The sequence below is a fragment of the Cupressus sempervirens genome, chromosome 3 (assembly GCF_028749045.1).
Source record: "Cupressus sempervirens isolate cs-2001-9-10 chromosome 3, ASM2874904v1, whole genome shotgun sequence".
In the NCBI taxonomy this organism is placed as follows: Eukaryota; Viridiplantae; Streptophyta; class Pinopsida; order Cupressales; family Cupressaceae; genus Cupressus; species Cupressus sempervirens.
The window spans coordinates 152,911,817-152,929,286 of record NC_143120.1 but is presented as its reverse complement, the minus strand read 5'-3'; the positions used below and the strand labels follow the sequence as shown (position 1 = coordinate 152,929,286).

Sequence of the window (17,470 nt, the reverse complement as noted above, 5' to 3'; positions counted from 1 at the left end):
TAACCACTGCTACAAGAACCTAGTCTAGTGTAGCATGATAATAGTACACAGTACAATCTCTACACACATCTCAAGGTAATCACATAATAACATCATGATACCACATTGATCCTAGTAACCATTGGCACAAACCTCAACGAACCATAAATCACATCATAATCTTATAAATCAACCATAAGCATAATCAAAACAACTGATACAGTAACATAAATCCAATTACCTCAAGGGTGTAGACCACTCATGGTCCCAATCATAATCCCTCATCAAGCAAGATCATCAAGGTTGCATCCATTAGGATGACTTACAGAAGTCAAATGGGAGAGGCACTACATGTATTGAGATAGACACCTTTGGCATTGATGTCAATCGGGGAGAGAATACGCATGAAAAACATCTCCCAAGACATGGGGGAAGAGTATGTATGGAAGAACTCCTGATTAATGGAGGGGGTGACATTTCCTTAGAGAGATTTAGAAAGATTCATGCAAGGAAGCAGGAATGTGCATTTGATGTATTGTGTATTATTTAGTGTGAAGTAAACAATTGATGTCTAAGAAGAAGGAGTATGCATCTATTGTGCACCTATTATTTTGAGATTCTTTTTAGCATGTCGACAACTAATGCTGGTCAACAACAATAACAGAACACTAATTGGTATTCTTGGAACTTGGATGTTTTTCATCTATGTTGGCATCAATGCCAAAGGGGGAGATTGTTAGCATGAATGTTGATTATACTACATTATGGTAGCATGTTAAGCATTGGAGAGTATTGATATGTTGCATTCATGACTATTTTTGTCATTGATGTCAACATAGCATTATTTCTGTAAAGACTAGTAGAGTAGCATACAGAGATCTTGATGGTACAGACAATGGTTTGATTGTTTGGTCTTGCACATTTATGGACATGTACAACACAATGTCTTGATGATGTGGTTAAGTACGTAGAGTCTAAGTTGAAGACGTAAGATAGTTGTAACTGATTTACAAAGAGCAGTTCAGAGATAGAGTATTAGCAAAGTAGTTCCTGATGCTTTTTGGCTATCTTTCATTTGAGATGTAATGAAGAGATGTGCAGTCTGGTAGTGATAGAGGACAGTCAGATGATGACGTCAATGAATGCACAAGCCTTAGTATTGCACATGTGAAGTTTTGTATAGACTGTGAGCCGACAATGCTATTGTAATTGTAATTAATTAATTATCTTATTTTAATTAATTGGGAAAGCCTCAAGGCTGACTCAAAGAATTATTATAGAGATGTTTTCCTTGATTGTAAAGTGTGGTATTCGTGTATCTATTGATGCAAGTAGTGCGAAGTGCGAAAAGAAGCAGAGTGCTTACTAAATGCATGTAAGTGATCCAAGGGATTATTGGATGTGCAATTCATGATCTGGTTACAAGATCTGAAGGAGTAGAAGTTTGGTTGACAGGACAGAGAAAGAGAAAGGAAGTACAATTCAATTCTATTATTCTGCAAGGAATAATACAGAGATCATTTGGATAGTGGGTTCATTGATCTTTCCCTTGAAGCTGCTTGGGTAGTGGGTCTAATTGTCTTCCACAACTCCTAACAGGGTTGGCACAACTCCTAACAAGGTTGGAATCTCCTAATAGCGATTCAAAGTCTCCTAACAAGGACTCATATGTATTGAATGTTCTAAAAGACTCCTAACAGGGTCTATCCTCTAACAGGGAATATTTATATTAGTACATCATCTTGTTGGTATCATCCCCACTGAGGTTTTCCCTCTGATCAAGGGTTTCCCTAGTTAACATATCTGGTGTTATTTTGTATGAGTATCTTGCTGTGGTTTTAGTTTATATTACTAATATAGTTAAGGTTGTTATTTGTGATATTAGTTGGATAACTAATTCACCTCCCCCCCCGCGCCCCCACTCCCCCTAGTTATATTATTGGACTATAAATTCTAACACAATTGCCTTTTATTGATTAAAGAAAACATAATTCAACGTTGATGAATAAACATTATTAAATTTAATGTACACCACATCAATTAAATCATTGAACATTATTATTTACAATTATAATAGATAATTGGTATAGATTTGTGTAATGAGATAAGTCAAATGTTCTTCCATGTGGACAAATAGAGGATCAATGTTGGTCGTAGCTTCTCAAAAATGAGTAAGCATTCACAGGAGGATATGATTCTTACTCAAAACCTCACATACCTTCATAGTATGAAACACATGCTTAACAACATGAAAATAACACAACCCTCACCAAGACAATCCTAGGTGTTCATTGCACCTTGGGTTGGACACACATTATGTGCCCATTCTCTAATGCTCAATCACCCAACCACGACCCTCACTATGCACTCTGTGTACTTATTGCATAAATTAATTCTTTCTTATTATCTTCTCCTTTATTCCTTTTGGTTTTTTCATGAGTAATATCCTTCTTTCTTTTTCAACTCTCCCATAAATGACATACATAACCATTTTAAAGGATTATTTTCTAAACCAACACACCTATTCAAAATGGTCACATTTATTTACCCTTTCATAAATAAAATCATAACTCTTCTTTTAATAATTTTTTCATTATCCTTATTTATTAATCACTCTTCAAATCAAAGAATTGTAATATTGTTTATTTGTATCTCTCTTTTAACATATAAATGCTTATTTTATAACTTTATATTCTCTTGGAGGAAAAAAGTAACACAATAGTTTCCATCTCTCTATCAACAATCATTCTCATCATCTATATATCTCTTTACCTCCCCTTCTTCCTATTTCTTTGTTCCTCTCCATTTATCCCTTTTTATCCCCTTCTAACTCTTTCTTTCTATCTATTTCTCCCCTCCCCTCCCCTCCCCTCTACTCTGCTCTGCTCTCCTCTCCTCTCCTCTACCTTTTTCTTCCTCTCCCCCCTACTTTGTAAACATGTTTCCCTCTCTCTATATGGCCATCTCTCTTCTTCTCCTTTCCCTATTCCTACCCCTCAATAATTATATATTTTTGTCTCCTTCTAGATTACCTCTCCATATTTCCACTTTCATGCCTCCTTTATTCTCAATCTTTACTTTTATATCTGTATTTCATTCTACCCTTCACCTCCCTCTCTATTTGTTTACCCTTATTCTCTCTTTCCCATATGCTCATCTCTTTGAATTCTTTTTACAAGGTTCTCAATTATATACTTGATTTAATAGTACTTCTTCAACCATGTTTTGATCATTCTAAGCCTACTCACCGACCACATCTCTTCAGCACATTGATGTGCAGTTAGTTTCTTAAGCCAACCATTTTTTTTTCACGATGTTGTAGATCTAAGTATTTCATTCTGGTAGTCACGCTATTTATTAGTTCCTGCCATGGGCAGGAATACTTACGCATTCATGCAGATACTAATATGATATTAACTTGACCAATAAAATTAAAATATTTTTCCACTTTCTAGGTTTATTAAAATGTTTACTTTTATAAACATATTTTTAAATTAGACAAAATATTATTTATTTGGCATTTCATTGGTGCTGGATAATTTAAGCAAGCAAAAAATTTATTTTTTCAAAACATAAATTTTGGGGAAATTGAAAGATCTAGTTGTGAGATATAAATTTGCACTAACATATTGAATGCATATTGGTTGGTGCAAATTAAATACTCATTAATTAGATTGGACTTTAATACTTATTAGTCCCTCTAATGTTCCTGTTTACCCCCCTGCCTAAATAAGGCAAGGAACTAATGTTCCTGTTTGCGCCCCCCCCCCCCCCAATTAAAACCAATGTCAATTTCATACTTTTCTAAAGTTGAATTTTAAAATCTATTATAACATACTAATTCTATTTTTTTGATTAGTTGAAGGGTAATTTCCTGACTTTAATTGTATTTTTCTTAACAAAAGTTCAGAAAATTAAACCAGGTCCGACAACGGTTAATTAATTTATCTACAACACCAAAGTTCTGACATGCATTTAAGACACTTTGACAAACATTTATTCCATGCTTATCGGTAAAATATGATTTTTGGTTGGACTCGTACATATTCATTATTGAAATAATGTGTTTTTTGGAACTACAAAACTATATATATGATACAAGAATATGTAATTTCCACTTTTTTTCCAAAATTGGTAACACGCAATCAAAATTAACAATTTTCAATTATTTTCAATTGGATTTCTCCATTTTTTATCTCTTTTTTTTTACATTTGATTAAGCAAATCTTGTAACTAATGTTTTTTCATAATTTTTATACTAATTTTATTCTGAAATGATGAAATATGAGTTTATTTAATTATTTTAGGTATAATGTGTAAAATTATTAATAAATAATTTTAATACAATACTTACAAATTTAATGTAATAAATATAATTTCTATAAAATATTCAAACAAAGATATTATTATTTATACATTTCATATAACTTAATTCTTTTTTTTTTAATATTGTGTAATATATTGATTTTTTAATTTTTTTAATTTTTTAATTTTTATCTATATTTCTTTGTAAGATTTACTATGAGTGGAATACATGAAAAATAGTTAACACTTCTACTTTTTCCTTTTTGTTACTTCAAATTAATACATCTCATTTTTTCATAGTATTAGGATCATGAATCTTATTTAATATTGATTTAACTAAGAACATTAGACTTCTAGTTCTCCATTTGACTTACTCAAACATAGAAAGATTAAAAAAAAATACTCTATCCAAACATTTCAATACATTGTCAACAAATAACATTTAATAAGTGCTTGCCTTCATGTATAAACAATATGTATTAATGATCATTATAATTTTTATAGATTTACTTTTTAATTATTTTAACAATGATATATCAATTAATTTAAGGCTTTATTATTTAACATAAATGCTTAATTACTATTTTAATATATAAAAACCATTTTCACTATTTGTTATTCAGAGATCTCTCCATTTGTATTCGATCATTTATCAGTCGGACTGCGCGGAGAAGGCTGGGAGAACGCTCTTGGCATTGTTAACAGAAGAAGAGTTTGCAGAACTGACAGGTAGCAAAGCAAATGTCTTCTGGTTTTTTTTAAAACCCTACTTCTCTCCGTTATAGCTGCTGTTTTTAATCTGGTTCTATAATTATATCTCTGTATATATATATATTTTACGGGCAATTGCAGGTTCTACCAGTCTGTTCTGGGTTTCTTTGAAATGTAAAATTTTTGATGTCCAAGCATTTGCACATATGTGGGTTTTTGAAAACCTTGCCTTTTGCCTCTTAAATCACTGAGTTATTTCCTCGGCTTTGAGGTCCTCTGAGCGAGCAGTTTTTCATCATTTGTTCTTGGTACCCTTTTGAACGCTAGCCGTTTTCAGAAGAAATGTTCGCCACTTTTCTTCTCTTAATTTTCTCTACTTGCATTTTTTCCCCTGTTAACTCTTAGCGTAAGGCCACCTCTGCTTGTAGACTGCAGGAGATGTCCTAAGCCTGTTAATTTTATTTTTATAAACAAATTCCAAAGTATCCAAGCAAATTGTAACGCCTCAGCTCTTACAAAAAATTTTTGCATTCATTGTGGATATGCTTAATTTATCAATAAAAAAAATCTCTTTCTGGAATGTGCGAGAGATGAAACTATTGGCTATTACGACTTTTCATATTGGGTGATCGATCCTGCATTCTTCCATAACATGTGTCAACAATATCTCTCGTGGCTGGGGGGGGGGGGGGGGTTTATGTGCAGTCCCTACGGTAATCAGACTCTTCAGATATGCTTTGAACTAAAGAGCTCAAATATCAAGGGAGTAGACATTTAAGAACTAAAATCTAACAAGCTCAATTTTTAAATTAAATGTAAATCAACACAAATCCAGCAATGAAGCCTCTTATCCCCCAATAACGTGTTACCTTTGCTACACTTAGTGCATCTCACAGCGTACCATCCCAAAAGTTGCTAGAGCTATAATAATCAAATAATCCTCTAGTCCCAGTAGATTCTAACTTGACATGGATCTTCTATCCAGTTTCATTTAACAATCAAAAATTAAAAATGAGTTGCAGCTGAAAAGTTAGGTTGTAATACTATATATTTAACACATCTCGATGTAATTTCGAGGGCCTAGTTAAACTTGACAGGGGAGACCTCAAATTTATTTTGAGGCAAATCTTTCTTTACAAAGATCCCTACCCTTGTGAAATAACCTCTTATCCACCAGTTTCAAGTGACATTAATCAAAACTATAGCTAACCTACTGTACATTATCGTAACAGATAGTAAATTAAATATTGTTCTTTGTTCACAAATAGCCACATAATGTGTAAGCAGCAACCAACTAGTGAAAAAAACAGTTCACAACTTCTGACCAGAAACACTTACAATAAGCACAAAGAAGATGAAAACTGAACGTCATATCCACCTGCCGTCACCTAAGCATTAACACTCCCTTCGCTTGTTCAATGTTTTCTAGAGCAAGTTAATATATGTTACATGCAGTTTTATTATTATGTCATATGTTACATGCACTTTTATTATTATGTCTGCTGAATATTGTTCTCTATTTCATGCATTGCTAGATGCTTCTTTTCAGATTGAAACAACTATTCATAAAGCTACATCCCATAAAGCTTATTCCCATAATTTTTGAAGAGAAATTTTTAAAAGCTACAGAATTTATGCGGAATTAATGACTTATATACATACATGAACATTGATCTACACTAATTTCAGTTTCACTAGATCTGTAATTGGTTATTTAATTTCACTAAATGGCTCATTCAATGTTTTCCAATCAGCCAGTATTTATTTTGAAGGATTTTTTCTTAGACGTCGACTTGGAATTGATTTTTATGCCGGTGATTTAGAGCAAATCTGCATGTGGGTTTTGATTGGCAGGTTGACATATCAATTGGGTCGTTCCTGTAAATATTGATTTTGATTGGATTTCCCATTTGGGGTTTCCTAAGGATTTCAAGGTTTAGCTAGGGCTGATAACAATGACGAATTTGCTTAGCGAGCTCGAGAGATTTGAAGAGGAAATGAAAGAATTGGTTTATGATTCTCCGCCCTCGCCAAATCAAGTAAACAACAATACCTCATCTACCTTGGCATTTACGTCTGCTTTAGAAGTTAATATGCTCTCGCTTGTGTTGGAGACTTTAGTAGCTTTGAATGTTTGTAATACAATTCTTCGAGAACATGTTAACCCATATTGATCTTGATTTTTTTTAATTCAGGATAATATCTCGTTCTTTCAATTGGAGAGTTGAATTGCTTCTTATTATATGAGTGATTGTGCAACTTATTTATAATCCTTTATGCGTAGGAGTGGCTGGGAACATGTATTTAAACTTTTGATATGCATTTAATTGAGTGCTGTAGATGATTCATTTTTGCCTTAGTTGATTTTATAACTTTTGCAAATTGTAGAATCTTCAAGTCCTCAAAAACCTATGGCTGTTTTATTGATTAGGGTTTAGTGTCAAGGTGTAGTTTGATGCTTTTATCTATATTTGATTCAGTGAATTAAAACTTATACTCCTCTATCATTCCTTTCTTTTGAAATTGATTTTCTACTGTATTTCACATTTGCAAGAAATTTGCGGGTAGACAGTTAATCAATCTGATGCAAACTGCCGTTTAACCTTCCGCTGGTTTACAATTTTTTAAAGTGGCAAAAAGTCCTTTATTTGAACCCATTACTTCCCACAGTTAACAAAGACTGCGTACAATCCATTTATCACCATGTTCACGACCAAAATTGTTGAACAGCAAAATAGAAAATAGTTACCATTGATTGTTGAACCAGGGAAATGTTACGAAAAGTATTTACGCAATGGGTTGTTTATACTATTATATATTGATAGAAGCAGAACTGGGATATGGTATGATAACATTTATAAATGGCAAGTTAAGGAAACCTCGTGGACTATAGATGATTATCTAATGTGCCAATAGTAAATTTGACATTGAACATGAAAGCCATTGGCTGACCCAAGGTTGAATAAACATCCCTTATGGGCTGGTCTAACAAAATATCTCTGATGTAGGGTCTTCTCTAGGCCACTCTCTAGCCTATTATGGTGCTTCTACTAACCCTAGCTCAGAAGGATCCTATTCCAAATCCTCCCCTTCTTCAACTTGTCCACACCAACAATGAAATACACCCAACCCAACCAATGCTCCATGGATGTCTTCTTGGATCATCCACATCAAGTACTCAAACATGATCAAAACTACCCAACAATGGAGAGTGAAGGTTTGTTTCTAGGGCATTGGATCCATTCCAATGCTCATCAACTGAAAATGCAAAGAAATCCCTGTCGATTTCAAGAATTTGCTCCAAACAAGGCCTAATAGGGCTACAAGGAATTAGGCCTCTAAACACACCTTTTGGCTTATAACTCGAAAACTTGCTTAACAAGGTGGAAAACAAACTCCATATTCTGACACCCTTTTGGAAGACCTTTCAAATTTACTTGGTCTCACTTCCCCAGCCTGTCTGTATAGTGGGTTGCAGAATTAAGCCTAAAAACAAGGGTTTCACCAATATGCTGACAGCATTCTCAAGGGTTTGTTCAAACACCTATTAAAACTTGTCACCAAGACTTCTCCTTGGGCATGGGGTTTCCTCACACATGCAACCACCTCTCCACAGGCTCAGACTGAAGCAATGAATGCACTCAATCCACCAAATTACTCTTGCAACCTCTGTGATCCCTAACCATGCTGCTTTGGCTTGCTTAGGGCATCACTGTAAAACTAACAAGCTTGCTTTCCAGGGCCCAAGCTTTTGCACACTTAATGTACAAGGAGTCATCTCACAAATCCTAATGAACCATACAGATGTCATGGTGGGAATGTGAGCTATGACCCCATAACCAAAAACTGCCTGGTTCAAACCAGCGACAGTGCCAAAACAAAAGAATTTACAAAATGCAATGAAATGAAACTGAAGTTCTAAACAACATATATAACCATGCACAAAATGAGGAAATTACAACTACTAACTCATGCACAAGCTACAATGCAGAGTTCAATCCATTAATTTACAAATGCAAGCTAAAATGCTCCGACTGTGGTAAAATTACTCAGTAATTCAGTTTGCTTGTTAATCAAACTTACTTCCAATGTTCACCAACTCTTGTCACAGGTTGATGGAGGCCTTATATAGGTCCAACACCCATGTCCCAACCGTTTGAGGTAGTCATTCAACCCCTTGCTCGAAGTTGTCCCTGACTTTTTCTTATGTTTCCACTCTATGAGGTGTTCCATGTACACCTTGTGTCTAGTAGTCTTCTTGACCCTTGAATCCAACACCTTGTCTGCCTCGAGCTGCATCTTGGGAGGTAAGACATCAGGTTCTACATCCTTGCCAACCTCCTTGCTGTTCCTGTCCATCTCAGTTAAAGGTCCCTTGAACTTGACCAAGTCTGCCACATTGAAGACAGACGAGATGATCAAATCATTAGGTAGATCCACTTTTTATGCATTAGCCCCATACTTGGCTAAGATCTTACATGGTCCCACTCTCTTCATCTGTAGCTTAGAAGGCACTCCTTTCTACAACCTAGACTTATCCAAATAAACCATGACATAATCACCTACTGCAAACTAGACATCCTTCCTCTTCTCATCCACCTTAGCCTTTAATTTTTGTGTAGTCTCTTGTATAGTTCTCTTCACCTGCTCTTGAATCTCTTTCATGGTTTGAGTGAAGTCTTGAGCATGACCACTACTATACCCATAGCTCCAAGATCTCTAAGTTTACACACACCCCTTGGATGCATCCCATAAACAACCTCAAACAGGCTCCTACTTGTTGTCCTGTTCACACTATTATTATATGCATACTCTGCTTGAGGAATAACCACATCCCATGTTTGACCATATTCTTTAGTTAGGCACCCTAACAAGTTACCTAACACCCTATTAACCACCTCAGTTTGGCCATCAGTTTGAAGGTGGTAAGCTGAACCAAAAGATAGGTTAGTTCCCAACCTACTCCACAATGTTTTCCAAAAATGACTCATAAATTTGATATCCCTATCTGACACAATGCTTAGGGGTAGTCCATGGATTCTCACAATCTCTTTAAAGAATCGATGTGCAATATGGCTAGCATCATGAGTAGTTTTACAAAGTATAAAATGGCCCATTTTGCTAAACTTGTCTACCACAACATACATGCTATCACAACCCTGCTTTGCTTTTGGTAACCCTACAATGGAGTCCATGCTGACACACTCCCATGGTCTATTAGGGCCCGTTTGGTTGTTGGAATATGATTCGAGAATTGGCATTCAGAAACCTTGATTTGGGATTCTGGAATTTGAAATCCAGTTTACTGTTTTGAGGATTTGATTTGGGACCGTTTGGTTCACCAAGAATTCATTATGAGAATACACATTTTCACCGTTTGGTTGCACATTTCTGGAATTGGAATACCGACTAGAATAAGCAATTTTTTTTTAATTTTTAAATTTCAATATGAATGAAATATGTTTTAAATCCATCATTTTAGCATGATTTAAAATGTGATAAAAATGTATCTTGCACTTGACATGATTTTAGAGTCATTTTATTTATTGTCACTAAAACAATGCTACACATGGAAAATATGTACTCCAAAAACTTCATTAATTTATAAATTGTTGTGACATTTACATAAAACTTGTCAAATATCTGTATACAAAATTATGAGATCGAGGTAACTCATAAAACATGTAGTAAACTTTTGTCTTTATTAAACTCATTGTTGCATAAGGTTGTAATATACAATGCAGAATAGGAGGCCAATAATTACACATAGAAGGCAGCATACAAGGCAACGCAAAAAGACTATTTCAGCTTCTTGCGCCTTATACATTTTACACTCATGTTGTACCTTACACATTTGACACTCACGTCCTTCATCATATTTTTCAGCTTTCGTCATTGAACCAATGTCAGCCCTGACCACCTCTCGTGTTTTACACATTTTCCACTCATCTCCTTCATTATGTACAGTTGTAGAGCGAACATCAACCCACATGAAATATCCGCAAGCATCATTCCCCTACAATACAAAATACACATTACTAAAGAGATTACATGTCATTAATACAAAACATTCAATATATAACATGTCATTAATAACCTTTTTCCCCTTGGGACAACACCAAAACTGGCCCCCAGGATTTTTCTTTGTGCTTGACACTTTTAAATGGCACGGCCCAGCACCACATGGGCAATCATGAATTGCCGCATCTGTCAAAGCCATGAATCCTATATCAATAAATAATGTAAAGTGAAAACTTATCAGAATGACATGCAAGAATATTTGTGTCATCTTATCAATTATCTACAACACAATAATAAATACATGCATAGAAAGAACTGTGCAAACAATTCTTTCCAAGTTCGAGCTGCTTCCTCTTAGAAACTGAAACAGTTGGATATAACTGTCATGCAACTAAAAAACCAAATCAATTTCATTTTAAACCATCTGTTTCAACATAACCTTTCAAACTCCATTTTTAGATTGACTAGCAGAGGGCAACTGATAAGCATAATATTAAGCTGATTTTTTTTTAGAATCAGACCCGATCCATGCAAGATAAGTGTCAGAAAGCATACTTTTAATATTGTCACAGAATGAAATATACCTCAAACCAAGAACGGAGACAACGAGAGAACCAAATCTTTGTTCCTTTTATACTACCATCTCTCACAAATGATGTGAAAAGAGAAAAAATCACATACAAATGATCAGAGTAAGAAACAACCAACCAAAGCTGTTCGATATCTTTCAAGACAAATCATAACATTCCAATGGCAAGTAAATTATTTCTAAATAAACCAAATATCACACCAATATACCAAAATTAGGTAACAACATGCTCAAAAGCAGAATATTCAGCGTATTATAGCAGAACCAGTTGTAAAATATAACAATAGAACAATGTATACCTAAATTCATAAGAATAAATGCAGTGACCATATTTCCATAGTAACCAGCTTTCTCATACCAAGAAATTAACAAGGAGAGCAAGTAGAACATGTTTGATTCAATGGTCCACCAAGTTCAGTATAAAGTATAGACACAATCCTTACAACTGCAATAAGTTATCTTATTTGAATTTTGAATGTCACTGAAACATAGCTAGACAGCAGCAGTAAAATATCACATGTTCCTTGGGCATCCTATCACTATACAAAAGAAAGAACATATTTCTCTCTACACCCATCATATATGGCTCCATAATTCCTATCCTAATAATTGTATGCTTTTATAAAGCCAGTCGCTCAAAACAAATTTATATAGATACACAGATACATTCTCGTCCAATCAATACAGAGCTGAAAGTGTTTGAAACAGAAGGGCTTGTGATTGAACTCAGCATACTCTATACCTGAATGCTGATTAATACCAGCAACTCAGAAAGCTATAAAATCTAACATATATAAAATTTCAAAACAGTCAACTCTGCATACTCTATACCTGAATGCTGATTAATACCAGCAATTCAAAAAGCTATAAAATGTAACATATATAAATTTTCAAAACAGTTAACTCAGCATACTCTATACCTGAATGCTGATTAATACCAGCAACTCAGAGAAAGCTATAAAATCTACCATATATAAATTTTCAAAACAGTCAATATATAAATTTCAGATTGATATTAGTAACTATAATTTACTAATATAACTACAATATTCATTTGAAAATCCTTTCCCATATCCATCAAATGGGATGTGGTAAACCAAAATTAAACATGTAATAGTTATAAAATCGATCTTAAAAAGTATGTGAACAACAATAAAGTTACTAAAGCCCTAGAAACTTTATCCGAACGTATTCTGCTCTCTCCTCTTTGTTCATAATCAAGAACCCTTTGGCTCTGTCAGGATCAGACACAAAGGTGTCAAATGCCCCAATCAAAGTACTGATATTAAGTTCACCAGTGGCTTTTAGTGCAGTATAGACCTCTTGTAAATCTTTTAGCTTACGTTCTTCACCCATTTTGATAATTTGAGGCTTAAGAAAGGTATCATTTAACTTATCAATTGAATGAGACATCTCGTCCATGGAACTCCTCTTTTGCCTCTTTATTGATGATGCCAAACGACCATGTTTTCCACTTGCTGCACTGCACTGATTGGACGTGGGAATATTCATATCTTCATCATCTAAATCAATAGCAGCCCGAATTGGTGTATGAATGTCTTCATAATCATCATCAATATCCATAGTCACATCCATATTGTGCCCTTCTTCCGTGTCTTGTGCTGTTGTAGATGTGACACCATCCGCCATGTCATTTCCCACAACTATGGCTAAGTCATAATAATATTGAAATGACTGCCTTTTAAACACTTTCGCATTTTTGAATTCTCTCCTCTACATGTTGTCATAAAAATTGGATTACTCATTTTACTATCGTTGCTAACTTAATAACTTGTTAAATAAATACTAAACATTTTAATCACCATGTTACTTTCAATAGCTCTTCCCAAACAGTATCATCGGCATCCATTGATTGCGTTGACTCATTCCACGCAAAGCCACTAGTATTCTTCAGCTCTTTCATTATTCTATATCCTTGTTTCTAGGTTTTCAATTTGTTCTTGAAATTATCCTTAGTCAAGGTCATGTTCATCTCTAAATTGAACTTTCGTTCAATGGCTGTCCAAGCCTCTTTTTTAAACCCTCCCTCACCTTTTCTGCCAAGAGTGACTTGTTCATGCAACAAGTCTAAAAACTTTCTCTCCATGCATGGCTTCGAAAATACCTTCTTGGAAGAAGGTGTATCAACAACTTGAACATCAGCAGTGTCCATGCTCAAGAGCGTTGTGTATGACAAGGATCTGTTTGATCAAAAAATATCTTGAAGGAACACCCAGAAATGATCACTATATTCCCTTCTAAATCACTACAAGCTGACATCCAAGGAAACAAAATCAACTATCAGTATTTAAATCTAAAATTGAAAGTATTTAAATTTTTAAACTATGCCAGATGGTCAAAAACAGTTTTTAAATCAGATCTTTTAATCATGAAAGATTCTGTTTCTGCTGTATGCAGACTCAGGAATTTATGCAAAACATACTACTCTAAAACACACGTACATAAAAGTTCTATTCGAAGACAAATTCAGTGGAATCAGTATCAGATAAGAGGGTAGATAACTAAACGAGACACGAGCATAGATATTACAGTTTACATGAACACCAAAAACATCAAAATGACTTTTAAAAAATAACATAGATTGAGCAAAATTCAGTGAAGTGCAGTTTCAGATATTTTAAAGATAAAAAAAAAAAATCCAAACCGAAAATGACCAATTAAGTTGGTTATCAAAATTTAAAATTCTATTCTAGAAAATTATCTTGACTGCATCCGACGTAAATTATTTTTACACAGGAAATCAATGCCAGTTGAAGAGATATTAACCATTGAGGTTAAATCTGGATGGAAAAAAGGAACAAAGTTTACATTTCCTGAAAAGGGCAATGAGCAGCCAGGTGTCCTTGCTGCAGATCTTGTATTTGTGATTGATGAGAACCCACACAGACAGTGTTTACAAGAGGGAAGGGAATGATCTAGTAGTTACTAAAAAAATTTCCCTTGTAGAAGCACTCACAGGTTGCACGTTGAATCTGGTAACTTTGGATTGTAGGAATTTATCCATTCCTGTTACAGAAGTTATAAGTCCCGGCAGTGAAAAAGTAACACCAAATGAAGGAATGCCCATTGGCAAAGAACATGGACAGAAAGGCAACCTATGCTTGGGCACAAAAACATTATAGGGTAGCCTCAGATTAGTGCTTGATCTCTTCGCTTGGGCACAAAATGGACGCTTCATGGTGTGGGATGAAGTGGATTGTATGTCAGATATGAGTGCGGAGGCCCTACATTGTGCACTGAATTTTACTATATTGTAGGACTTGAGAAGGACACTACTCTTTCAAGGGAGGATCTTACACTGTCAACTGGGAAGACTAGTTGAGAGGACATTTGTGATGACATTATTAGCAGCAGAAGTGCTGAATGCTTGGTTGGAAATAGTGTCCACATTGACAGGCTTGACAAATAATGCTCACGAGAGTGCATGACCAAAGAAGCCCTTAATTTGGGTTCCTATGTGTTGGCCAAGACTGGAATTACCCACCAAATTTCTCTGGTTTTGGCAAAGTTAATTATACCAAAATGGACTTGATGAGTAGTGCTCATCGGAGCCCATGACCAGAGAAGCCCAAATTTAGACTTCCTATGCATTGGCAAACACTGGTATAAATAAATTCGCTCAGTTTTTACAATGTTCACCTTGCTAGAAACTAAATCAAAATAATTTAGGTTAACACTGCGACTTTATGATATTGCCTTTCAGGTTACTTCCCTAAAACCAAACGATTTCAATCTAAAACCCCAACACAGAATTCACAATTTGTTTGTAAAACTGCCGTAAAATCTCATCTGCAAAACAAAAATTATTATCACCTAAGCATAACAGAAATGGCTAGGCACCTAACCAACTTACAAATAAGTCAGTGTATATATGAGGCCTTGATTGAAGATCTTAATTTGCAATCAGACGTCATGGGGTCAAATCCGTGGAGTGAAAGTTTGTTGATGAGATGTTATCTGCTTACCAGTCAAAGTCATGGTATGAAACATTTGTCGATCTAATCTGAGCTGAGCACTTACTGGCCACTTGATATTACAGTTTACATGAACTCAACAAAGATTGATATTCTCAACAAAGATTGGGATCGACATAAATTACATTATCTCAGAGCTCAACAACTGTAGTGCATTCAATGGATCTTCCTACCAGAATCTCACAAACACAAAAGGAGTAAAGAAGACAATAGAGAGGGTCTGTGAATATGATATCAGCTTGTAAATAATGACATCTAGCATTGCCCATAATCCAATAACATACAGAGCGAGGAAATAATGACATCTAGGATACAAAACTAGCAATCAAAGCATTTATCATTTGACATCAAATCATTGAATAGGAGAGTACAAGAAATGTAGAAATGTATACAGAGACGAGTGTAGGTTATCATAATTACAACATCATGAAAGGTACCTACAGAATACATGTGAATACGTAAGCAAGGAATATATGCTGAAGACTTTGGTCATCCGGATAGAAAACAATCCTTTAAACATATGTATTCTCATTATCATGCCACCTTTGCAAAATGATAGTGCTCTGAAAAGTCTTTTGTTTGAAAACATATTACAAAAATCTGAAGTAAGCTGCTTGAGTGTCTGTCAGCCCAATAAGAGTCACCAAAACAAATATATATGGTAGTTGACTGATATTTTCTTCATAGTACATCTAGTTTATAAGTTTTCAGAACTTATTTTCCACCATCACAAACAAAGGGACTTGAAGGGGCTTTTCTAAAGACAGTTGGACAATGCATCAGACATAGACATGTTCATGAAGCTCAGCCACTAAATCTGTCATCCTGATCAGTAATTGCCGATATCTCAGATTACTGAAGATAAAGTACAACTTTTTAAGCAGAAAAGCATATGTAATTCTAAACCCCACATATGCATTTAAAACCTAGAGCTGAAAAATCAAGCAACTGAGGCTAGGACTACCAGCAGTTATAATGACCTATAAACTACCACGATTTAGAAACATAATATAGGTTTTGGTTGACCTGATTATCTTATTAGGAGAATAAGGACAATCTCAAACTTAAAATAGACTAATAATTTCCTATTAGAGTGCTTTAAAGAACAGAAAACAGATATATAGTCAATGCATTCACTAGCTAGAAAGATGTAAAATGACACTGTGCAGTAAAATATATAGTACAATAAACTTTTGAATTCAAATCAATTTATTATACCTATGTAGCTGAAAATTTCAACAACTTACCTAAAAGATTAACAAAACTCAGAGTTGAACTATGAACTTCTATTTGGGGCAATAAGTCACGTGTGACTCAAACACAAGAAACTATAGCTTAAAATAATCTTAAATATTGTAAAGGATATTCAAGGCAGCCATATATGAACATCCATAGCTAAATCAATAAACATTCAATCAAAACAAGAAAAAGAAAACGGAGTGAATCAAATGAATCTTTAATGTTGCTGATCTTCATTATTGTTCAGCTAGAACTAGTAATGATCAGCTAGGAGAAGAACAAAATGAGCTGGAAAAGTATGAACATTTTTGAATAGATAAACATTTATGATGCAGGAGCATCCAGAGGTATAAGGGCAATCCTGTGTCACCAAAAAAAATGTACTTAGACTTAGTTTCTGTTTTATGTCTTTACATTTTTGGATACCCATTTGGCTCAAATAAAAGTTTCCAACTCTCATAGTTCAACTATCAGTGCGTTTGAAAATCCCGAAAAAATAGGAGCATGTATTTGGGCCATCATTTTGGTAAACTAGAAGGTGTGAATTGGCCAGATGAATGTAATCATGATTTAGAGCATTCCAGAAAAAGAATCAGGTCAATAGGCCCCACGGTTTGAAAGTTATTGCAGT

The 17,470-nt window shown here is 34.6% G+C and overlaps 1 protein-coding gene and 1 pseudogene across 3 annotated transcripts in view; both read left to right on the top strand.

The window, feature by feature from the left end:
- Positions 1–4,905: 4,905 nt before the first annotated feature.
- LOC149565213 (RNA-binding (RRM/RBD/RNP motifs) family protein) overlaps positions 4,906–17,470 on the top strand; it is a 58,819-nt gene continuing 46,254 nt past the window's right edge. For both annotated transcript variants that reach the window (XM_089818764.1, XM_089818763.1), the window contains exons 1-2: positions 4,906–5,013; positions 6,850–7,034. In XM_089818764.1, the coding sequence (XP_089674890.1) occupies positions 6,951–7,034 (84 nt within the window). In that variant the 5' untranslated portion in view covers positions 4,906–5,013; positions 6,850–6,950. The remainder of the gene's footprint in view (positions 5,014–6,849; positions 7,035–17,470) is intronic.
- On the top strand, positions 13,995–17,032 carry LOC149565215 (uncharacterized; annotated as a pseudogene). Its single transcript, XR_016363029.1, has 2 exons — positions 13,995–14,119; positions 14,363–17,032. The product of XR_016363029.1 is annotated as an uncharacterized LOC149565215 (transcript).